The sequence below is a fragment of the Acipenser ruthenus genome, chromosome 7 (genome assembly GCF_902713425.1).
Source record: "Acipenser ruthenus chromosome 7, fAciRut3.2 maternal haplotype, whole genome shotgun sequence".
NCBI lineage: Eukaryota > Metazoa > Chordata > Actinopteri > Acipenseriformes > Acipenseridae > Acipenser > Acipenser ruthenus.
In genome coordinates, this window is record NC_081195.1 from 17,446,394 (window position 1) to 17,470,934 (window position 24,541).

The following is a 24,541-nucleotide window of genomic DNA, read 5'->3' on the forward strand; positions in this document are numbered from 1 at the left end:
GCAAGAACCTTGTCTGTAAATAGTGTTAGTGTTTGTATGTGTTTTGGTGGTGGTTGGAAGGGATGGGGTTAATTCCTGTCCCTGCCAAATACATGTGCCAATGTGGCTGTCCCCAAATGGGATAATTGGTGCTAATTGGGAAACAGCCACATGCTAAAAAAGAGAACCAGAAGCTCAATTGAAGAGAGCCTACCAGGGAGCTGAGACAGAGCAGGTCTAGTGTTTTGTGCCGCTTGTAAAAGTATGTATTTGAGACTAGTAAATGGCTTAGCCATCCAGTTTATTACTTTAAAACTTGAAAAGTGTAAGTTAGCACTCCTGGAAAGAGTTAGGTTTTGTGTTTAAAATAAACATACAGGCCTGCCCTGTTTAAAAACCTACCTGTGCTTTTACAGTGCTGTTCCTTTTTACACAAAAAGACAAGTGAAGATGGTTCTGCATGTGGCAAGCTCACCCTGGTTTGTCGCAATTTAATATATTTTTTAAAAGGGGTTATATTTTGGGTGAGTGAAGAAGAGCATTATTTTTGTTTGTGTATTATTACAAGTCATATTCCAATATCTGTAGCAGCCACCTAGTGTCCAGATGACCACAGGACAAGTGTTTGTACTGTTTACAGAAGAATATGCATTGCATGGAATTTAGTTTTGCGGCAATTGTCTAACAATATTTTGCACACCATGTCAAAATCAGTAATAGAATGTTTAATGTAAAATAAATACAATCCTGTGTGTAATTTAATGTTCTTTTCCACTGCTGAACTGAAGGGTATACTTTAGAGGGTATTTGCTTACTTAACATAAAAATCATTAAGCTATTATTGATTGCAAACTGTGGCAAGGCTAATACTTGCACACATTGTTCAGTGGTAAACATTGTGTTTGTGTGTGTATGTATGTATGTATGTATGTATGTAGGCCTATGTGTGTGTGTGTGTATGTGTGTGTGTGTATATATATATATATATATATATATATATATATATATATATATATGTATATATATATATATATATATATATATATATATATATATATATATATATGTATGTGTGTGTATATATGTGTGTATATATATATCTGTTGAAGTGCATTCTATTTCAGACTGGAATAGTGGTTTAATTAGATTATCTTATTATTTTCAACTGACTGCTGTAGCACAGTAACAATGCTGAGCTTTCTCCAGTACTTCAGTTCCTGTGCTACAATTCACAATGTAAATAGAGGTGGCAAATAAAAACAGACTTTCGTCTGGCACGTAATTAAGCGCTAATTAGTGTGTGATGGGTCAGAATTGTAGTAAACATCAAAGAATGCTGAAGCTTTGATATCGTAGTTCACTTGGAGTACACTAGCAATAACAGATAATTACTATTACAAACTATGACCTTATCCTCCTTGGCCCTGGTAATGATTTAAGTAGAGGTCTGGACTTTTGGCGCGGTGACCTACATTGCATTTTAGGGTCCAGTGCCAAACAATCCTTCACAGGGACTTGAGACATCACCAAATTTCCTTAAAACAAAGTTTACTCCACTTCATTCCCACATTCTTTTCCTTATGTTTAGTTTTCAGAGTTGCTGTAATGATGGGATGGATATTTTTTGATTTATTTCTTTTTTTACATAATATACAAACACGAATTATTGTGCTGTGTGGTGAGATAATCTGATTGGTTAAAATGATGTATAATTAGACTGCCATTTATTTTAGTGTAGAATACTGCATGAACATTCTTAAAGACCTGTTTGGTGAACAAACCACATTCCATAATTCTGGAATAAACTACAGAGTGCATTGAGTTTTACAATATTAAGTTATGTAACACCCTGTTACGATAAATACAGTACAGTATAAACACAGCAACCAGCATATACTAAAAGAAGGAAACGGGAAAAATTCTAGCCGTTGCATTTAAATTGATTATTTTTGTTTGTTCATGCAGTTAGATTTGGTACAAGCCTTGAATCCATTGTTTGAAAAAGGAAACAAACTGAGGTTAGGAAAGCACAACAGCAGGTTAGCGAAGGTTCACAGGGTCATGACTGCACCAGTTTATCAGTAACCTGTTAATATGCAGCTGTGTCTGATGACCTCACATTATCAAAACAATATTGTGTCTCATGGCCGCACTTTGTGACTGCTGTTACAATGCAACAGAGACTTTCATTGTGTCTAAGAGGGATTGTCTTTACTGTCTATAGATCACACATCCAGTACATTTCCTGTGCACCAGTTTAGTTGATTATATGTACAGTGTGCTACAGTATTAACCACACAATCTGTGTGAAGCACAGTGTTAAATTGCATATGCAGTAAATGCTAATCTCCAAAGAAGAACGGTTTTGAGGTTCTGTGTTTTTAAGACAATCAGTTTCTGGACCTGCATATATCACAGAGATCAAGAACTACCAGAATCATTATTTTGTGGTCTGAGCATTTAGATCTTTAATATTTACCGACACATTTGTAATCATTTACTATTTGGGAAATATTGTAGTTACAATTTTCTTGGGGCATGATGACATGTGGCATTATAGAACAAGGTGTAGTATATGGTTCTTCATCAGTGTACTTGTTATATGAAATGCCCATGTTCTAGTTTAATGAATCTGCTTCAGTGTGCCTTCATCGTTCTGCCTCCTGTGGGTGTTTGCAAAAGGGTGAGAGTAACTGATTCAGGACAGGTAGTAACATGATAGAAATGTTCAATAATTCAATACGTCATTCAAGGATCAGTAGTACCATTAATATAGCCTGACTTTTGATGTAGTGGTGGTTCCTGGGTTCACAGTAGGATAAGGAAAAACATTTTCTAATGTTGCGTTGCAATGCAAATCCAGTTCAGTTTACCGAGGTGCCCAAATTCGAATGGCTGTTCATGCAAAAAGTCTTGGGATTCAATAAGGGTTTTTTTTTTTTTTGTGTGGGGAGTGCTTATTGAAGTATCAAATGCACCACATAATGTGTGATTGCAATATTAAAAAGCCTTTGCATTTGTTAAATATTTATTTCAATAATTTCCATACACCTTGTATATCTTAAATACAAAAAAGACTAAACAATACATCTCTAATATATGGGTTATCTCAGCTTAAATAAAATAGTTCATTTATAAAGAAATGCATTTATGAATCGCAAGGATCCACATTTATAGTGCTTAAAGGAATAGTGCAGAGGTTGTGCACAACATGTACATTTATTTTTTTACAAAAATAAGAAAAGGGCTTCTATATATCTATTGTAATACAAATATACAAGTTAAATATAAAACATTCAAGATAACATCAACTGTCTAAAATTATTTAAAAAGGCACTATTTACAGTTTAATTGCCACCATAATAGTCAAAACATTCTTTGCATTAGTTTTTTTTATGCAGATTTAGTTAAAAATGTCAATAAAACTGCTGAATTTGGTGGGGAGATTGTCCACTGGGTAAACGGTTGGGCCTGTTTTCATTGTCGGGGGTCCGTTCAGGAGTGTCCAGTTACATTTCTTTGTTAACTCTACTAAGAATATCTTGAGGAGGATCTTGGCAAACTCCTTGCCCACACAGCTCCTGGAGCCCCCACCGAATGGGATGTAATTAAACCGGGAAGAATCTTCAGGAGAGCTGGTCATGAAGCGCTCTGGGTTAAACTCCTCCTTGTCAGGGAAAATATCGGCTACATCATGCGTGTCACAAATACTGTAAATCACATTCCATCCCTTGGGGATTTGATAGCCCTGTTGGGGGGGGGAAAAAATGATAAATTATGGATTCGGCTCTTTACGTGTTTGTTGTTTAAATGCTGCTGCACACGTCGGTTGGCTATAGTGTTCACTTAAGGAATTAAGCATTAACAGTATACAGAAGTGTGAAGGGAGGTTGGTTCCTGGTTTAAGACCAAATGCTAAAATTACTAAAATGACAAGCATGAAATTGCCTGTAAATTGTCAGAGGTTATTGACTGCTGTTCCAAATGACCCTGTGGACCAAAAAAAGCAAAGCACAAAAATGACCTTTTAAGTTGTCCAAGTCACATCAGCCAGCTCATATACCTGTCTGGAAGCCAAACCCTTATGTTAAAAAGGTCTGAGAGTCTCCTCAGTTAGAAACTTTTTTTTTTTTTTTGTAAAACTATTTCACTATAGACCACCATCAGTTTGAATACTTGCAAAGCTGTGTTTATTCTGACATGCTGTGACAAAATGCAAGCTATGGGTGTGTTTTTTTTTTTGGTAACAATGAACACACAAACAAAATTACTTTTAAAGTTTCAACTTACATTTAACTCGAAAGTCTTAAGAGCCACCCGGAAAGCTCCTGGGACAGGGGGGCTTATCCGCAGAGTCTCTTTGATGACACATCCCATGTACTTAAGCTGTCCCAGCATTTCAATATCCATTTGTTTATCTTGAGAGTTGCTCCCCAAAATTCCCTGGGAAAAAAAGGTTGAAGGATTATTTTAATATATAGTGTAGATAAATAGAACACATTTATATTACTATTTCAGTATACCACTAGCGCAGTAATGATACCCTGTACATGAATACTGTAATAATGTTACCTTTGTGTGAAGCTCTTTTCTCACATTTTCAACCACCTCCTGGTGCTGACCAAGGAACATCACGAGAGATGTGGCAGCGCTGGCTGTCGTTTCATGACCCCCAAAAAGCAATTCAGTTGCAGATTCCTTCAGCTCCTGTTAAAAGAAAATGTTACAATGTTAATAAACGTCCCTGTCGGTAAAGACAGGGATCTGTTTGCACTGATAAGTGTGGCTTGCAGAAACGGCTAACTCGTATAGAGAAAATGGTCTCGCGTTTACCTGCATGTTGAGCGGCTCTCCGTTTTTCTTACAGTTTTCAATCAACAGCTGAAGCGCATCTTTGTACTGGCTTTCTTCGTGACGCTTGGAAACCTTTGCTCGAATGTTTTCTTCGATTTTGGAATGGATAAAATTGCGAGCCTTCAGACCCTGTGGGATAAAACAAAGATACATTACATCCTTCCGTTTTAACACTCTGAATGAATGTAAGCGCATCTTAAAAGTGTGCACACTAGAAGCCGGCACCACTCAATACATTCACTGTACAGCAGCAATCGATTTATTGATAAAAATTAATTACCCTATATAAACCACTGAAAGGGACATCAATGGGAAGAGAGAACAGGTTCCTGATCATTTCCTCAAATGCATCCACCAACTCATGCTCGTCTCTCTTGGTGTGTTCTGGCTCAAAGCCGAGGAGGATCCTCATAGCGATGCGGAACATCAGGCGCTTCACCTCGGGGTAGACCAGTACACAGGAGCCGTTCTCCAGCCACTCTGACACCGCGCTTCTCACTTCTTCCTCTATCACTGGGATGTAATGCTGAAGAGAATCCGTGGAAAAAGCCTTCATGATCACCTACGGAAAATACCAAAAAATATAAATTAATCCGAGTGAAACAATGATTGCATTGCAAAGCCTTTCAATACCCTGTGCATGACCAGAGGGCTTCTGCTTTGAGAAGATGATGTAAAAAAAAAAAAAAAGATTTTCATATACTGTGCTGGACTGTATTTATGTTATTGTAAAAAAAAAAAAAAAAAAACACACACACACATACCATTTAAAAATCACAACTAACTGGTGTTTTACGCACTGGGTTAAGAAAAAATACATTTGCATTTGTCAGTTTATTCCCTCGTTTTTAAGTAATCCTCTCTGGACTGCAGGATGATGCATCACCAATGTGCATTTACCGCGGGTTTGAATAATTCATATTACAAAGTCGATGAAAAAGCTGGTTGGTCTTACCCTTTTCCTGTTTTTGTGCTGGGAGTCATGCAGATTGGACAGAGAGCCTGAGCCTAAAATGGTCCTTACAGAGGCTGGCCACTGAACAGAAACAAGTTTATGTTCACCCATTAAAATCTGCCTGACATTTTCAGCTCCCATAACCCGCACAGTGGGGTTACCAAAGAGATGGGTTTTGTAGATGAAACCGTATTTCTGGCGTTTCATCTGTAAGAATTTTCGTCTCTGAAAAAATAAAAAGATAAAAAAAGTAGTTTATTAGCTTGTATTTACGCACTGTATTTTACTCGATAGATAGATAGATAGATAGATAGATAGATAGATAGATAGATAGATAGATAGATAGATAGATAGATAGATAGGATAGATTACCAACTAACTACTGGTTAACAATGTAGCAGTTAAAACAAACAAAAAACATCCACAACGTTTCTGTCTTCAATACAGAACTGCCTGAAAGCAACACTGTACGCATAATCTATTCAATTGTTAAGCAAAGGTGGCGCTAGTGTACTTCTTTAAAAAAAGACACTAAAACCTTCCTATAGGTAAGCCTTTGCAGATAATTAATTATTAATTTGTACATTTTATTTAAAAATATAAAAATGCATTTACCTGTAAGACCATTTGGAGGGTCTCGCCAAGGAATGGTAACCCCATAGTACCTGGCGGAAGGGGGCTCTGGCAATAAGGGTCTCGTCCACTCACGATATAAATTTCCCATAGCTTAACAGCAGCTACAAACAGCAAAATTGGAAGCACAAGCGTGCAAAGAAAAGTTGCAAATAGTGTGTACCAAACCATTTTTTAAATCGGCGTAAGCGACTGCTGCAAGATTGATAATGCCGTCTCACACCCTTTGCAAAATAAAGATGCTCAAAATCTTTGCTCTCGGCGACTGTGTTAGACCCCAACGTTTACACCTCCTTTTATACCCGTTTCCAGGTCTCGGCCTCCTTTACCTTGGTCAGATAAATTAGTTCACACAAAGTTCATCTTTAATTGTAGATTGTGCCATTCCACTTGCTCCGCCCACTGGAGCGACGCTGCCCCAAATCCTTACCATTTGTTATAAGCGCATTCTAATACCACCTCCCGTAGAACCAGACAATCCTTACATTTAACTCTGAAAAGGTGTTCATTTCCAAACACAATAGGAAGCATCTAAGGTTCTTTGTAGCAAATATTTCTGCTGTTTGCACTCAGTTCTTCGGCTTAAGTGTTAGTTCTAATGCCTGGGGCGGGCTTAATTTGATCCACGTTTTAATTATTTTTTTTAAGTGATCTGGGGATTTTTACATTTCAACGCAGATTTGTTGGCAATGTTTAAACTTAATTTTAACTGTTGGTTTAATTACCATACTCTGTCTGTGATTGCCGCGGGAATCAAATATGTAAGTGTCAATCCAATAATTAGTTTAATTACTTTTTATGTATATTTGTGTGAGTCATTTTATTATAATTATGTTTTTTTGTTTTGTTACTGATACTCAATACCATTAAAAGAGTCATTCAATTCGATTTTTTTAATGCTCGAGCACATCTGGCCTGATTTAACTGCAGTACCTATAATTCAGTTTTGGATACGTGCATCAAACCAACCTCTGATTGCGGTGCGCCTTTAAATTGTAGCTAGACTGTAAAAAGTATACCTGAAAAAAAAAAGGTCGAGAGCTTTTAAACATGGGACGTGGCATGGGGAAGTGTCAGTAGCTCTAAAATTATTTTGTCCTGGCGTTAAACCCGGATTACAGTAAATCCTATGTCCCGGAGAAAACACCAAAACGTCAGGCAGAAGTGAATTCCTAAAATTACGATATCGTGCTTACTGCAGGTTCAAACTCGGGTCATTTTTTAAACTAGGGGAACAGCGCAATGTTACAGAAAAAAAAGTGAGCACCCCTGTCATTGCAACGCTCTGCATTACAGGTACCATTTACTGCAACTATAATGTGGTGAACGCATGCAATGTTGTCCATCAACACTGAGAACAAAATGAGCCGAGTGAACACCGATACAGTTCCACAGCAGCTTCACCTTTGCTTTTCACCTGTTTTCACTTATAAACCAATAGCCAGCGCTATGTATCCACCCTTTTCAAGACTAGTGCTAAATTCAAGTATAGTTCACACCGTACAGTATAAGGAAGTATACAAGGTAATTAAGTCGAGTGTTGTTTTGGTCAACACCCGTATGAAGAATGTTTTTGTTTTGTTTAGTTTTTGTAGTTGAAATGGATGTGCACGTGTACATTGTTACAGTTTTTCAAAGTGACTGAGATGAAACTTTAAAGTACCCTGGTTCAAGTCAAATCATCCCCCCACTTCACAAATAGACTTCAGTGCAACGCTTTACCTGTAGACATTTTAGTCTGCGTGTGTGTGTTCGTGTTCAATGCAAGGGTATTTAAAGTATTTTAATAGGATCATCCGTGTAAAAAAGCTGAACTGGTCATAAGATGTTTGCTTCTGTGACCCATAAGCTACCTTGTTTAGGTGTGTAAACACTCTTCAGTCCATAAAGTTTTAAATTAAGTGTGTGTGTGCTCTTCAGAGTTTGTGCCCTATTGTCAGCGACTGGCGTTGAAAAGCACCGCAATGCCCCCAGGGTTGTTACTATTCCCGAGCGCTGAACTTCTTGTAACCTACACACGGACCGTGACATCTGGGTGAACTCGGGAGGAAAGCTCGCCAAGTTCACTGTCCATCAAATAACGAGATACGGGAGCCTGAGCATCAATAATTACAAGGAGACCTTTATTATCTCCACAGAGATCTGTTCTACTCCTGTCAATCACAGAAATCAAATAACGAGGATAATTAAAACCACTTACAGTAATCTTGTAACTGGGTCAAGAGATAAACAGCCTTTTCACTGGTTTGCAGATACAACTTTTAATTGACTGTAGAAGCCAAGGAACAGGCTATTTTGCAGTGGTGGGTCGCACTTAACTAAACAAATTTAAAATGGTGTTTCACAAAACCGATAGAAAAAACCCCATTAATTTTAACTCACCATTGGACACTTTAGACATTTATAAAATACATGCTTACTCTTGTGACTTGTATGCATACCAGTAGCTATAAATATATTTCTGCAGAATCAGGACCCACTTGGAAACAAGATGAATACACCGTGGTGCACCTTTCATCTGCTGTATTTCAAACACAGAAATAAAGTATACATTTAGTTTTACTCTGGAGTCGTCGCTTAATTGTATACATAAAGGTCTGGATTATTTTGAAGGTGCACTAATTAAAGTTAGCCATTGACACCGTCTACTGATTTACTCAATATTGACAATAAAGATTCACCTTAAAGGCAAGGTCAGGAGGGCGTAGTCTTATGGTTCACAAAAGGGTCATCCTGCCAACAGAAGTCGGATCACACTTAAGGTGTAACCCTTTAATGTTTCCCTTTGGGAGAATCATATTATTTCTTTTCTTTTTTTGTTGTTTTAATGTTTGGCGCACATTTTTTAAATTTAAGTGTGATAAACAGACTCAGAAATGTAGACACGCCAATAGGTGACAGATAATCAGGTTAATATGAAACAAGCGCCTTCACTCGTAATTGGATGTGATACATGCCAATAATTTAGGTAACACGCATGCAAAACAAAAAAAAAACCACAAAGCATGTTTTTTTAAAGTAAACAATCACTTAACTTGTTAAACATTTTACCATTAAACTATAATTGATGAAGAATTATTGAAGAATATTTTTCATTTTTGGAATACCTGTTCCCTGCAAAAAACACAAAAACGACTGCATGATCTGTGTTAAATTTAGCACGAAACACGCATATTTAACAAACAGTTTTCCTAAATTTAACATTGTTGTGTTAATTCCAACACTCTTCGGTAAATAACTCTGCAACACTTTGTTTGCATTGTTTTTTCGGTTTCTTTTCATTTTTAATACTCACAAATATATCACAAAAACAGTGTTGACAACATAAGTATTTTGACAAAAACACAGTTGAAAAGACAATAAAACACTAAAGGACAGTTTATGTGAACACTTTATATGCTGCCAGATTACTGTTATCCATCCATTTTGCATTAAAGTCATGCAGATTTCACAATAAACTCCACAACGAGGAATAGTCTAAAGTGCTATTTAAGGTTCATGTTTCTCCTTCCCTTTATCTTTATTTATCTCTCTCAAGATTATATATATATATATATATATATATATATATATATATATATATATATATATATATATATATATATTTACAGTTAGTCACATTCTTAACAAAAGCTTAATACACCTCTTAAAATCTATCACCAAACGCCTGGTAATATAAAAGTTAAGTCTAACGACTGGAGACGCTTTTTTTTTTTTCAAAGGTCTATAGTACTATAATTTTAGACTGTATCCTTATTTTCTGTCATAACAATTGTTCTATATAACAATACAAAGCTTATACGATTCTACTTCATATTTGTTTATAGTACATTAACACCAATGGCATCCCATATCTCTCTTATTTTTAAAATATATTTATATAAAATAATTTAAATGCTAAATAATTACAAATTAATTCTGATGCCTTGCGTTTACTATTTACAAACGACCTATTCGAGGCTTGTTATGGTTTCTGAGACGCATTGTTTTCCTGGTGCGAGTTTAAGTAATTGAAACAAACATGGAGCCCATTCACCGGGTGCACAATGGGGACTGTTTGCATTTTGGGGTAAGTTGGTGTGGCAAGCTCCCATCTCACTGTACTGAGTAATTCGACAGCTAGAATTTTCAATATGATCTGTGCCAGTTTTCTGCCAATACAGCTTCTGACCCCTCCACCAAAAGGGATGTAATTGAATCGACCAGCCTTGCCCTCTTCCCTCTCAGTTCCAAAGCGATCCGGGTCAAACAGTTCTGGGCTCTGGTAAACGGCAGCTGTTTCGTGGGTATCTCGGATGCTGTACATGACGCTCCATCCCTTTGGAATCTGATATCCCTGTAAATCACAAAAGAAAATACGTTATCAACAGAAGTAAGTCACTTCTCACTTTCAATATTTGCATTTTTTTAATGCAATACATCTTGTAATTTTGCATAGTGGGGTTGGGTATTTATAAGGTGAGATCCCTGTGCTTGTAAAATGCAAATATTTACATTGACTACGATTTTAATTCTATTTTCTGTACTTTGTCAATAGGGGGCGACATCAGTCACACATCTTACTGTTAACCCGACTTTAATGGCATAACATAGTTTTGACTTTAACCTCATAAGAACAACCACAGTGTAAATACCTGCAGAGATGCCTAATGCTTAACACTGTGTAAAGTATATACGGTGTAAAACGGAACACAAATAACAAAGGTATATATTTGAAATATGTCATTGTTAAAAAGATCAATAATGCCGCATCAGTAACTGTATCTCCTATATTGGGTATTTTTCATTTTCATAACGTTAATCTTACTGAACTAGTTACACGTTACTATTATGAGTAAACAATCAATAATGCAAACAGTTTTGTTAAAAAGTAGCCTACATGTGAAGTAATTAAAGTTAATAAACTATAAGTTGAATCCAAGACTATTGGTGGCTAGTACCTTTGTGAGTTTTATATTTTTAAGTTTAAGAATATTGCAAACACCTTGTTAACTTAACCATGTCCAAATTAATCATCATATTGTCACCCAGAATTAAAGTCCACCTCGTTCTAGCCACACAGTAATAATTGTTAATTCAATATATCTAACACGGTGTCTTTGTGCACAAGCGCAACTTCTTCTAATGATTCTAAATGATGGTTAAAGAGTTCTGAAAGCGGCGTTGTGCTTAACTATGGTACTGCAAACATATTATGCCACTATAAATCAGCAATTGCTTTTGAATGTCGCGCCTCTATAATCTCGGGTTCACGCTTGCTGTCTTCCCCTATTAATGTAATGCATTGCTTCACAAACCTTTATGCACACATTGTCCTGAATTATTTCTTTGAAAAGTAAGATTTATCAAGGTCCATTGGAAGCACCTGGTGTTCACTGTGTGTTACCGAACGCAGCAAAAGTGTTGCCAAGGTTGTCAGTGACATCCACCCGGTCACGATCAGTCAATACTTACGTCTAGCTCAAAGGTTTGCAGGGCCGTCCTGTAACCTCCAGACACCGGCGGGAGAGTTCTAAGCACTTCTTTAACCACGCAGTCCAGGTAATGCAATTGACTCAGTTTCTCCAAACTTAAATACGGTTGATGACATGAATAGTGTCCTTCTTCCACGGTAGCTGGCATGGTATCGGGTGGCCCGCTGGTGCTGTGGTGGGTTAAGTCAAACCCTTTCTGCGGTTTAGTTTCCGTTGTTGAATTTTCGTGTGTACCCTGCTTTTCTGCTGATCCTTCGGGGACGACGACAGTAGGCAGTGAGTTTCCGTTTTTGCAACCTACAAACTGCACACTGTGCACGTTAAATCCATGTGAGACCAGCTCCTGCTTGGCTTTTTCAGCGACAGAGGGGTGCCTCATGAGCTGCAGGATCAGAGAGGTGCTAGCGCTGGCGGTGGTAGAGTAGGCTGCAAAGATAAGTTCAACAGCAGACTCCTGGGGATAAACAGACACAAAGTTGGACACAGTCTCTTGCAAAATGTAGCGGTTTTAAGCAAACCACAACTCCAATAAGGTATTAATCAAGTTACTGAGCATGCATGTCAGTTTAAGCGCCACAGTTTACTTCAAATTAAAAACACGATTAAAGTTTGTTCATAAACATGATTAAGATGTATGCATTTCATTGGGATTATCGTCAGCATCTAAATTCGCCTTTACACATCTTTAACTGAAAAAATAAATAGGCCTACTGTAAATTGACATTTACATTTTTTTTTTTTACCTTCAACTCTTGTATGCTTAATTCTTTGTCATTTTCCTTGGCGCTGCTCAGCATGTAATCAAGTGCGTCACTGTATTCCTCTGATTGGTTCTGCTGTAGTTTGTCCACAATTATTTTCTCCATACATTCGTGGAGTATATCTCGAGCTTTGATACCCTTTAAGAAAGAAAAAAAGCAAGCAAATGCACATGGAATTTAGTTTCCCCCTAATTATAAGCTACAAAAAGAGAGCTTAATGAAAAGACATTGTAATATTTATTTTAAAAATATGTAGCTAGGCTAACTAATAGTATATAGTTATACGTTATTAAAACGATTTTGAGACACCTTTTTTTTATTGAGATGTCTGCAACGAATTAACTAACATTTTGCAGGCGAACTTGGCCACATTTCTGGTATGAAGCACATTTTAGTTGTATATGTAATATTTATCAACACTGACTGCAGATGGCAAATGCACTCAGTGACATATCATTTTTTCCCAACGAACAGAAGTATTGGGTTGAATGAAGTATTCCTTAAACATACAACATTACACACAAGCACCTTTTGTTAAATCAAATGTGGATTTTGTACACATGTAATAAGAGTGCATATGCTGCGTTATTCAAAGTAGTTTTTTTTTTAAATATACAATGTATTTGTAACAATGCAATGCAGTAAGGTAGGGGAGGAAAAAACCGTTTGCACTTACTTTGCGAAGCCCACTAAATGGCACGTCAAGAGGAAGAGAGAACAGGTTCTCCATAAGCTGCTCGAAAGTCTTGGAAAGGTAGTCCAGATGGTCGTCTTCCACATTGAGTCCCAATAGGACGCGGACTGCGATGCGAAAAGTGAGGGCTTTGGCAGAAGGGTATACATTGATGGAGCCCCGATTTGCACACCAGCTTTCAACCTCTGTCCTGACAACACCCTGAATGCGGGGGATATACGTCTCCAGAGCCGCGTGGCTAAACACTTTGGCTAAAATCTAGACACAGACGTGATTGGTTTGCAGTTTAGTAGATGTTTATCAGACAAACAACATCCATGTAACTAATACACAACCAAGGAAAAAACAGCTGCTCATACCTGTAGCTTAACTCTAGCAGACACGCGTTTTTTTTTTTTTTTTTTACAAATGCTTTCTACCATGTGACTTTTCTGTAAGTTGACCTCCATTTGATATAAATGTTACTGTATTTGGAAACAGTAGCAACCTTCAATTACAAGTGTGTATGTATGTATGAGTATAAATTATATATATATATCTTTTAAGCATTCACTTGAAGTAAGACAATTTCGTTGTAGCAATTCTTGACAGAAACTAATAACAAACTAAATGCACAACAAAAAAAAACTAAAATGTAAATGCATCCTCACCTTTCTTTTCTGTTTGTGGAAGTCCCCAATAGAGTTAACCAAAGTGTTAGCCCCAAGGATGATCCGAGTACTTTGGGGCCATTGTGTGTTCACTAAATTGTGTTCTCCCAGTAATATTTTACGGATGTTCTCGGCTCCTGTCACTCGGATAACAGGTTTGCCTAAGAGATGGGTTCTAAAGACGTTTCCGTACTTCTCTCTCCTGGAGATGTGAAAACTGGAACCCTGCCATAAAAAATACAATAAGGTGAAAGAGGTGTTAAATTCACGCATACGCTGCTAATGACGTTCAACTACAATCCACTTGGGTATCACAGCACTGCCTCCTGAAAGAGATACCACATGTCTGGCAATAGAACCCAGCCAAGCAGGGCAAGGCCGGTCTGGGGTTCAATAAACCCCACGTTGTAAGGGTTATGCTAATGCGCGTTCATTATGGTTTCTTATTGATGCACGATACTTTAAAAATCAATCTGTAGTCTGCTTACTATTAAAACTGAGTGAACAACACATTATACACGGGAGTAGTGCACCATATTCATTTGTATATCTGATGTTCAGTGGTATATATTAGAATAAATATGATCATATTTTATTAGTAATTTTAATACAACAACATGAAGGCCTATATCTTCATAGTTGTATGTGCAATATAGAACCATAATGCAACATAATAATAGTTAGGTGTCAAAAGTTGACAAGACAGCATTACTCTTGCAAGCGTCACATTACCTGCAGCAGCCAGTGAAAGGTTTCTCCGAACAGAGGCCAACCCATGGAACCCTTTGGAAGAGGTAGTTTACACGTCCTGTCCCTTGTCATGCGCCAGCGAAAGGCCCAGAGTTGACGGGATACGGCAAGGAGCAGCAGCACGGAGATTATAGACGTGAAGACAGTGCCCAGCACCATGAAATAACTGACCTCAAGCAGGAACATTTTCGGCATCAGATTGGGTTTTCCAAACACCGATTTATTTTAATCATGAATAATACAATCTGAAAGCTTCAGATAAAACAAATGTATTGTAAAGTTGGATTGTGATGGGCGTGTGTCCACTCTCCGGGTTATTTATTTATTTATTTATTTTTCTGAGTTATTCTAAATCCAGTGGAAGTCTAGAAATTAAATAGAAAATGTTGTTAGAGAACATACAAATGGCATGTTTATAGTTTAGAAATGATTATGCCGCTCTCTGTTAATTCTCAATCTCAAAATAATTCAATTGAAATGCATACCCAAACTTGTGTGGGTATATAAGAAACGCATCAGACACAATACTCAAAAATGTTTAAGGTTCGCTATTGCGATCGTGCTGTTTGTATTGGATATGCACAGGTTAATAGCGGTTCAGTATTACATAAAACACAAATCATAAAAGATGATCGGCAAGGTTAACCGCGTGGTTTAAATCAATTATAGAGAAAGAATATGCGCTGCTTTTTATGATATGAACGTGGGTTTAAGCCGTTCATGTAATTGAAAGTTGAATAGCCTACATTATCTCGCATGCTGGTTTATTTAAAGAATGGTAATAGATATTAAAATATAACAAGACTATGCAATTAGAATCAGTGACTTGACTTTACGTTGCTTAGTTGTTAGGAGCTGATATTCATCATTATCTTATTTAATAATTCTATGCTTGTATGGTAAATATTACGTACTTATAGTGAATCGAGTTAAACATAAACATCAGTCTTAAAAATGAATGCGAAAAACTTGAAACTTACTCTGCCTTGTGTGTAGAACCATATCACTTATGATAGCCAATACTGAGTGAAAGTCTCATTCCAAAAATCTCATCTTCTTTTACTGCTTTCTGTCTTGTAGAGTGAGCGTTTTATATGATCCACCTTCACAAATGACGTGGTTTTTGAATATGTAAATAGGTTGATGGATTGTGAGGATTCGAGCAAAGTTTGGTGATCATATATACTGTGATTGAGAGCGCGGGATGGCAAGAGGTTTGTGAGACAGATCACAAGAGTGCGGATCGAATGGCAGCTCATTGAGAATACAGGTAACCAGCCAATAGCAGGAAATCCACGGAGTTTACCACACATAGCCATTCACTCAGCCTATAACCCGAGCTCGGTGATTCTTCTAAACTGACCACTGGCCAAATATGTATAAAATATAAACGGCACAAGCCTATTTCACAGTAAGTGAAGTCTATCCTTGTTTAGGTGTGAATGAAAAAGTGTGTTTGTTTGTTTGGTCTTGGCTACATTTCTTTCCGTAAAAAAACTTAACAAAAACATAGAAAAGGCTATTAAAATTATGCTTAAAAAGCAGCAGGTTGTTGTTGTTGATGATGGTAATAATAATAATAACAATAATAATTCACAAATACTAGACTTATTGTATAAAAACGAGGCTATTAATGCGTAGTATGAATTAAATATCTAATATACATTTTTAAAATGAGAATAATAAAAGAACATTTAATGTATGCCTTTTTCAAGAATTAGAACAGTAGGCCTGCTACACACGTCTTATTATTTTTAAATATTCAGTTAAATACTTGAACGGTATGTAGACTATAAAAAAAATCAAATACGAATGGAAAAATTCAAATATGAATGGAATATACAGGCTGACTTGGACCATTTCTCAATTTGATTTAAGTCAGTGTCAGAATCACTTTTTCGTTATAACGTACAGTACATTGTTTTAACTATTACAATGTACCAGTGTGGCCAAAAGTTTTCCATCAACTAGAATTTTAGGCTTGAGACATAATTTTATATATATATATATATATATATATATATATATATATATATATATATATATATATATATATATATATATGTGTGTGTGTGTGTGAACATAATTTCGATATTGTTTTTTAACATCATGTAATCAAAGAAACTACAAAATGATATCGCAAGTCTAGCGGAAGTCATAATACAGTATTTCTTCTTATATTGAGAAATGTCACATTTTTAAATTTTTGTCAGTATATGGACAACTACAAAGCGGTATAGGTAATTCCATATGTTAACGTATTCGAAATGAGTTAATTATTGTGGGTGATGCAAAACTTTTGGCCATAGCTGTATATTGAGAAAAAGTAGGCTAACGTTTTATTTACTTTACATTTATACTTTCCGAATACCAAATCTTTAAAAACAAAGATCAGAATTGCCCATCACATAAGATCACTCAAAGCTATGCTTCCAATAATGCACCCTCCGCAGTAGTTAACACATCAACATGGATATTCATAAGCCTTAATTTAAATGATTCTACAGTCGTCTCGTTTCTAGTCTTTAAGAAAAACATTTCAGTGTTACATTTAGGGCGCAGGGCACACCTATCAAAGTTTTTTGTTTTTTTTAATGCCAGTATTTGGATGTGTCACTTCAATAAAGCCAGTCGAGACTCCCCACAGGAGTCGGCTCTGTTTTCATTCAGCCTTCTGAAAGCTAGGCAATTAAAAGGCTATTTAATTATTCCATCTACTTGGTTTAAGCGCGCCTTTGGATTCTGTGCTGGATAGGCAAATACATGCGTTTGGTTTGCTTGGTTAGTTTTAGTACATGTTTAAAATGATCTGGAAAGGGGTGTCTTAAAACACAAAGAATGCTGTAATATAGAACATAAAACCGTATCTTCAGCCACTTGGTGTTTATTTTTGGTGAATCGTACCATCTCTCTATGGCAGATGGTCGTTGTTGCTTTCACCAGTGGCTTATGTAGTGCAGGTTTAAAACACACATTTAAATATAGGGGATGATGTGGTTATGCCAGGCATGATCTGACAGTATAGCATAAGCATTTTTTCCCCCAGAACAATGTGTTCCAGACATATGTTTATAGCGCTATACATACAAGTATGATAAGAAAAAAAGTACATTATGATGAATTAAGTGCATTACCTTTTATTAACCTTAATCCATCTATTGAGCTGTGTGATGTAATGTCACCCAACATAAAGCGAATCTGTTAATCTGAATTTTTTATCAGATATATATATATATATATATATATATATATATATATATATATATATATATATATATTGCATGTTCATATATAAATACAGCATACTAAGGTGTTGATTTGTGACGTTTATGGAAGTATAGGACACATATATATTCAGAAGTTACTATTGTGAACTGTTGAAACACTGCTTTATTATCACATTTAGCCATATTGCTTGTTTATTCATTCCTTTCTTTTTGTTTGTACTCATCTGAGAAAGTTTAAAAGATAGTCCTGTAGTTTTTTGGCATCTGATGTTATCTAAGGGCAAGGCAATCAGTTGCAACAAAAAAACAGCAATGAGCTTACACATGAGGAAAACATTGTTATACAAATACTTAGGACAACTCTAAAGATCATCACAGTTTTAAATTAATTGAAACCTTATATAGGAAACTCTGATAGAGAGGATCAACAGGGAAACCAACCTTCTTAAACGTGACAAACGTAATTGTATCTTTTAGTTTTTATATTTTTAATGTTCAAATAAGTTAACCATGGTGTCATTATGTGTGGAAGTGGAGGCTGAAATACTATCTATACCCTGAAAAGAAAATCACAACATGTTACGAAAACTGTTCACATTAAAGAAGTTACTTCTGCCTTTGTTCAGACCCGTGTAGGAGTCATGATTGACAGTTATCCAAACAGCAGCGCTGGAACAAAGGGTGCTGAGGGTGCGGTAGCACCCTCTGGCGCTGCATGGCTTCCATCATACAGGGGTTACAGTTTTGTTCAATGGCTTTCAGCACCCCCACTTTAAAAATTGTTCCAGTGCCACTGTGTTCAAAAACAAACAAAAAAGGTTTAGAAGCAGCCATGTTCGACTGGCTCAGCAGCTCGGTTCAGAATAAATTGAATACCAGTTTGTATTGGATATTAAAGAACTTCAGCGCACTTTATTATCTGGACTCGATTTTATATATGCAAACACAAATTCACTTAGAAAAGGGATGCCGAGTTGTTATTTGGATTTTGTTTGCATTTCACTAAACTCAAAAAATCCCTGTGGAGGAGTCTGTATTGCCTGAAATGACGGCTCTGTTTAACATACTACCACTCTTCGTTTTAAATAAGAAGCAATTAAGAAGCAAGATTATTTAAAACAACACCCACCTTTTTCATTTTCTCCAACACTGCTGGTCACGCTATACCCATGGAAAAAATGCACCTTCTGGTAATGACAAGGAGTTCTTGGGAAGCCAGACTCAAGTTCTTCAGGGACCCGGTATCTTTCAGCTGCTTGCAGATGTGTGTTTACTACTTATCTAAACACCTGTGCATTGGGCATACTGTTCTATTGTTCACCTGTGGCACCCAGGTTTGAAAGGAATGTTTTGTTTTTTTTTAAGTATAGAATACAGGGGTGAAAAAGTTGAAAGTTGCACTGCATTAGCTTAAATCCTTTTTTTTATCACATCGTTGACACAAGACTCAACTATGACCCAATTTAAATCTACGTAACACATTATACAGGAAACTGGTAGAGGGGGATCCATTTAAATAGGGAAACAACCTTCTTAAATGTATTTTTTTAAAACTGTATGGGATGCTAAATGGTATACATATACAGACAGCTCATAGTAAAATTATCCTACAGTCAAACTACTCTTCAAACTGAAATAACAACCATCACAAAATAAGCGCATTTGTCCCTGAAAACGATCTCAGAAATCAAACTTATTGACTATGAATAAATTGGTTAATACATTTCTTTTCATAACTGGATTCATCAAATTTTTATAATGTTTTATTTATTTCCCAGTATAAAGTACTGGATAACTTATTAACAGTTAAAACAGAAAAATCAAATCATGTATTAACATTTTATGTAAAAGTTGAAACAGCTTTATGGTGCTATAAATTACTGCAAATGAGCTGAACCATTACTTGAACTGTAATTTGCCTTTTATACTGAAGTTGTATGCCGAGAATTTGAACATTTTTACTGTACTATGAAAACATTAGGTCTTATAATACTTTTATCTAACCATGTTAAATGCTACTGTGTGATCATAACAGATGGAATTAAATATGAAACCTTCTTCATTTACTGGTATAGTAATACTCTTATTACATGGGAGCATATACTAGAATTAACCAACACATAGTTTTTTTTTGCCCTGAGAAAAAGAGAATGTGAAATTCACATAATAATGGGGTTCGTCCATGAAATTCTCTTTGTAGTTTTGGCACCATAAAGACCAGTTTGTAGCTTTACATGAACTTATACTGAATAGATAATTGTGAATTTGTTATGCAATTAACAGATTTACTTTTCAAAAATTGTTCTATAGCAAAATGGCAGTTAGTTTAAGAAACAATAAAGACCAATAGAGCCAATTAGAAAACAACTTTATATTATTACTTTTTGTATTTTTCTTCTAAGGGCTGCATATACATTACTAGGCTGCTGGGCTCTTAAACTGTTACTGCTTTTTAAAATCAGAATGAGAAAACCTAAAACACATGCACCCCAAAGCTGTCAAAATGAAATTTAAAGGCCATTGCGCACGTAATCTGTTTCTTTATCTGAATTTAACGTTCAACAAATATTTTACAAACAATACTTTTTTTAATATACCTTGCATACCAAATCTGTAATTAATGTACGAGCACGATGTTTTGATTTTGGAACTAAAATAATTTCGATTTGATCTGATGTTAGCGTGCATTAAAAATGACAGCCATGTAACGCATCTGGAGTGCAATGGTCTTTCGCCTGGAAACAAAATTTAGCATACTCAGTAGTGTTTCAATGAAACTATATATATATATATATATATATATATATATATATATATATATATATATATATATATATATATATATATATATATATATAAAAATCGTAACTTTGAATTTACACATCTAAAATAACATCAAATTCTCATTAAAACATTATGCATTAAAATATTATTAAAATATATAAAATAGCAAACTATAAAACAGAATTAAAAAGAAATGTGTTCTTTTCAGTACAGTCTACTTGTGCAAGCAAATCTGTAGCCAATGAAATGTTCGCTGACCAAAAGCATGTTGCCCTCAAACTAGAGCTGCATTATGTCTGAGACACTGATGTGTTTATAAATACAGGAACATAACATATTTACAAAAAAAAAATGTCACATTCTATAGTTAAACCCTGAATGGAGTGTTTTTATAAATATTTATTGAGATATCAGTCTCCTTTGTGACGTCATTATCCACTGTCAGTCTTTCCGAAGTTACATTCCCAGTTTGCTTTAAAATCACCCTTTTCATGGTGATTACAATCATTGCACATTCACAATTTACAAAACATATTTCTCAGCCATTAAAAATACATAAAAAAAAAAAACATTTTACTGCTGACATGTTTCAGTCTTCATTAAATGTTCTTTGTTATAATAATTTACAATATATCCAATAGCATTTTAACAAAACAAAACAAAAATAATTACTGGTTGAAATGCTGGAAAATAATTGGACTATAAATATTAGAGAGATTGTCAGCCTAGGTGTGTTGGGACATCACATTCACTAAACTCCTCAGCTGCTTCACCACTGTCTCTATTAACTTCTGCTTGTCACGGTCATTTTTTCTGAACTGGGAAAAAATGATGTTCTTTTTACTAGTGTCCTTCATTCTGCAAGAAACAAATAATGATGAGTCAGAGTTTAAGTAATGTGATTCTGTTTAAGGCACAGCTCGGTTGAGCTTGACACACGCTGAACCAAGGCTCACTGTACAATGCTGCAATAGGGTTTCTCCACTTTGATTGTTAAACCTTCAATTCACAAATTATAAAAAAGTTGTGATGAAAACCAAAAAAGGATGTGATGGAGGTTTGTATGTGATATTGCAATTAGAACAGAAATGCACAGAAGATTATTTTATTGTTTTCATTTATTTTTAGCATTGCTTGTTCAGGAACGACTCAATTGGCAATGTGAACAAAAAGTCATTTTGTTAAATCTATAAATCTATCAAAATGCTGCTGTTCAGGAACCATGCTAAGAATCAAAAGGGTTAAAGATGTTTTTACCTGCTATACACATTACACAGTTTGGTCTAAAACACATACACAGATGTTAAGGGAGTGGGTCTGTAGATTTCTCACATATAAACATGTTAAAAAGGGTAATTATGTGTGTTTCTTCTGCTATGTTACGACCGAAAGCTGTTTTTTCCTACTTACATTTTCATTAAGTAATTTAATTTAAAAAGAAAAAAAAAAGTAGTTCACCAACAGCAGTTCTGAATAGGTAGGCAATATAGCTCTTGAGTGACTTATATACTGGAGCAGGCATTATAAGTCTTTTTATGTAGCATATATGGATGCATCTCTTGTAATTACATTTTTGTATTAGTTTTTTTTATAAACACAGGTCAACACATATTCTGTTTTAGCCAGACACACTTTGAAGTGATTCAAGCACACATGTTCTGCAGGGTCCAGATGAGTGTTGTATATGGTATTAGTGTTTGCACTGCGCCTTTTGACTTGAAAACACTGTATTATGAATACAATTACAACAATATTACTATGATGAAGCTACATAACTAGTAGTATGAATTTAAGCATTACATCTTGAAGCATGAAGTCTTGCAAGTAAATTCTAAATTAATGGCATATAGAATTATATAGAATTCATGAACACGTCTGAATTTAACAAAGGAAAACAAATAGTATTAACCTACTTTAGCAATCTGAAAAATATCACATTTATCTTACTGGACAACACCCATTAAAAAACAAGAAATACATACCCTCTGTAGACTCTGCAAAGCATGAGTTTGACAAAGGGCAAGAAAAAAGTAAACTAAGTGATTTGCAATAGATGTTTTTAAGAGAATTCATCACAGACGATGAACTCCATAGTGAGGTATGGTTATAAAAAGAACATAAAAGTACTTTATTCTAAGAACTATACAGTGCTCCCCCTTTATTCTGGCGAAAGGGATTATAATGGGGTACGGTCATGGCTCCCATTTGCCCCATAATGCCATTGCACTAGCACTAGTATTCTCATTATAAGGTGAAGCACAAATAGCACGGTCTCATAACTATGGCTCCTGACTACAGCGTTATAAAAGGGGGAGCACTGCAAATGTATATAAATAGCACAGAAAGCAATGTAATCTAGATTCAGTACATATTACCTTGCAATTCTTTATTTTCATTCTTTATTTGCAATTCACTTTCATTATTTGTAAAAGTTGACCTATATATTACTAAATGTATACATTTAGAACACTCACTTTTCCAGCAGTGCAAGAGCTGTGGAAGGATTCACTCGGAGGTATTTGGAAGTGGGCTGTCCGTAGTCTGCCAGGTATGTTGACCAATCCCAAACCATAAACAGATCAAGAAGCTGTATGGGAAAACAGTTACACATTTTAACACTGCATCAAACATAAAATTAACAAAAAAGGTTATATTCAAAGGGAAAATCTCGATGTGCACATTTTTTCCACCCTTTCATTAGGACGATGTGATTTCTCTGGAAATGCACTAATCAAGAAGGTAAAAAATTGGGACGCTGGGGGCTCCCGAGTGGTGCACCCGGTAAAGGCACTCCATGTGGAGTGCACCCTATAGTCTGGAGGTCGTCGGTTTGGGTCCAGGCTATTCCACTGTCGACCGTGGACGGGAGTTCCCAGGGGGCAGCGCACAATTGGTAGAGCGCCGCACTGGTGGGGAGGACCTAAGTCGGCCAGGGTGTCCATGGCTCACCACGCACCAGTGACCCCTGTAGACTGGCCAGGCACCTGCGCGCCTGCCTGTAAGCTACCCAGGACTGCATGGTCCTCTGACACTGTAGCTCTGAAGAGGCTGCATGGCGGCCCCGCAAAGTGAAAAGAAGCGGAAGGCTGACGGCACACGTTTTCGGAGGACGGGTGTGTCCGTCTTCGTCTCTCCCGAGGTGGCAGCGGTTCAAATAACAATAATTGGACATTTCAAATTGGGGAGAAAATAATTGGTGATTCCAAATAAAAAAATAATAAACAAATAAATAAATAAATAAATAAATAAATAAATAAATAAATAAATAAATGGATGTCATCCTCCCACTGTTTGAAATTCAAAGCACCCAAAAAATAAACTAAATTATACTTTATTAACTTGGTATAACTGCATTTTATTATTTTGCTAAAATATTTGACAGGAGGGGGAGGGGGAAGGGTATCTCTTTCAAGCCCTGTGACCACAAATATGATCATAAAGCTTGCTAGTATCAGCTTCATTTGTAAACAAACCACCGCACATTCCATATACATTCAACAATAAAAAAAAATTAACGTAATAAATCTTCTTCATAAATGAGTATGATCTGTACAATGACAGGACCCCAGTTCCCAATTCAAGGATCTATTTGTATTTAAATCTGATCAACTATAACATCTTAATAGATGACCTGGTTATCTAGTGTTACCCCTGGCAAAGAAAAAAAAAAAAAGGTATTCCCTTACTGCTAATCCTTAAAAAGCAGGGTAAATTCCCAGGGACAATCTATGTCTTTCTCAGCCCATCTTAAGTATTTTGGTCTAAAGCAGCAAAAACAAC

General features: G+C 35.9%; 3 protein-coding genes across 6 annotated transcripts in view; all 3 read right to left on the reverse strand.

Annotated features, from left to right (window-relative positions):
- Positions 1-2,922: 2,922 nt before the first annotated feature.
- Positions 2,923-6,735, reverse strand: LOC117416110 (cytochrome P450 26A1-like). The gene is made up of 7 exons (XM_034027175.3): positions 6,404-6,735; positions 5,789-6,013; positions 5,114-5,395; positions 4,813-4,962; positions 4,552-4,686; positions 4,270-4,422; positions 2,923-3,727 (listed from the first exon to the last, which is right to left on the reverse strand). Exons 1-7 carry the CDS (start codon positions 6,590-6,592, stop codon positions 3,383-3,385), a joined length of 1,479 nt encoding a protein of 492 aa, XP_033883066.3. The 5' UTR covers positions 6,593-6,735; the 3' UTR covers positions 2,923-3,382.
- Positions 6,736-7,112: 377 nt separating this feature from the next.
- Positions 7,113-16,029, reverse strand: LOC117415297 (cytochrome P450 26B1-like). The gene is made up of 7 exons (XM_034025441.3): positions 15,731-16,029; positions 14,733-15,115; positions 14,001-14,225; positions 13,333-13,608; positions 12,639-12,794; positions 11,876-12,349; positions 7,113-10,757 (listed from the first exon to the last, which is right to left on the reverse strand). The coding sequence occupies exons 2-7, from the start codon at positions 14,943-14,945 to the stop codon at positions 10,386-10,388; spliced, it is 1,716 nt and encodes a 571-aa protein (XP_033881332.2). The 5' UTR covers positions 14,946-15,115; positions 15,731-16,029; the 3' UTR covers positions 7,113-10,385.
- Positions 16,030-21,140: 5,111 nt separating this feature from the next.
- Positions 21,141-24,541, reverse strand: part of LOC117415690 (exocyst complex component 6-like) — a 94,534-nt gene continuing 91,133 nt past the window's right edge. For all 4 annotated transcript variants that reach the window (XM_059026503.1, XM_059026504.1, XM_034026345.3 and 1 more), the window contains 2 exons: positions 23,236-23,348; positions 21,141-21,619 (listed from right to left, as the gene is read on the reverse strand). In XM_059026503.1, coding sequence (XP_058882486.1) covers positions 21,487-21,619; positions 23,236-23,348 — 246 coding nt within the window. In that variant the 3' untranslated portion in view covers positions 21,141-21,486. The remainder of the gene's footprint in view (positions 21,620-23,235; positions 23,349-24,541) is intronic.

Bases quoted from the DNA above. Each gene is read 5' to 3' on its own strand.
- LOC117416110 (XM_034027175.3), bottom strand. From the start codon at position 6,592: ATGGTTTGGTACACACTATTTGCAACTTTTCTTTGCACGCTTGTGCTT. The intron at 4,963-5,113 runs GTAATTAATTTT...TTTATCCCACAG, and splicing joins CTTTCAGTGGTTTATATAGG to GGTCTGAAGGCTCGCAATTT. The intron at 3,728-4,269 runs GTAAGTTGAAAC...CCCCCCCAACAG, and splicing joins TTAAGACTTTCGAGTTAAAT to GGCTATCAAATCCCCAAGGG.
- LOC117415297 (XM_034025441.3), bottom strand. From the start codon at position 14,945: ATGCCGAAAATGTTCCTGCTTGAGGTCAGTTATTTCATGGTGCTGGGC. The intron at 14,226-14,732 runs GTAATGTGACGC...TTTTTATGGCAG, and splicing joins CCTTTCACTGGCTGCTGCAG to GGTTCCAGTTTTCACATCTC. The intron at 13,609-14,000 runs GTGAGGATGCAT...GTCTGTGTCTAG, and splicing joins TCCACAAACAGAAAAGAAAG to ATTTTAGCCAAAGTGTTTAG.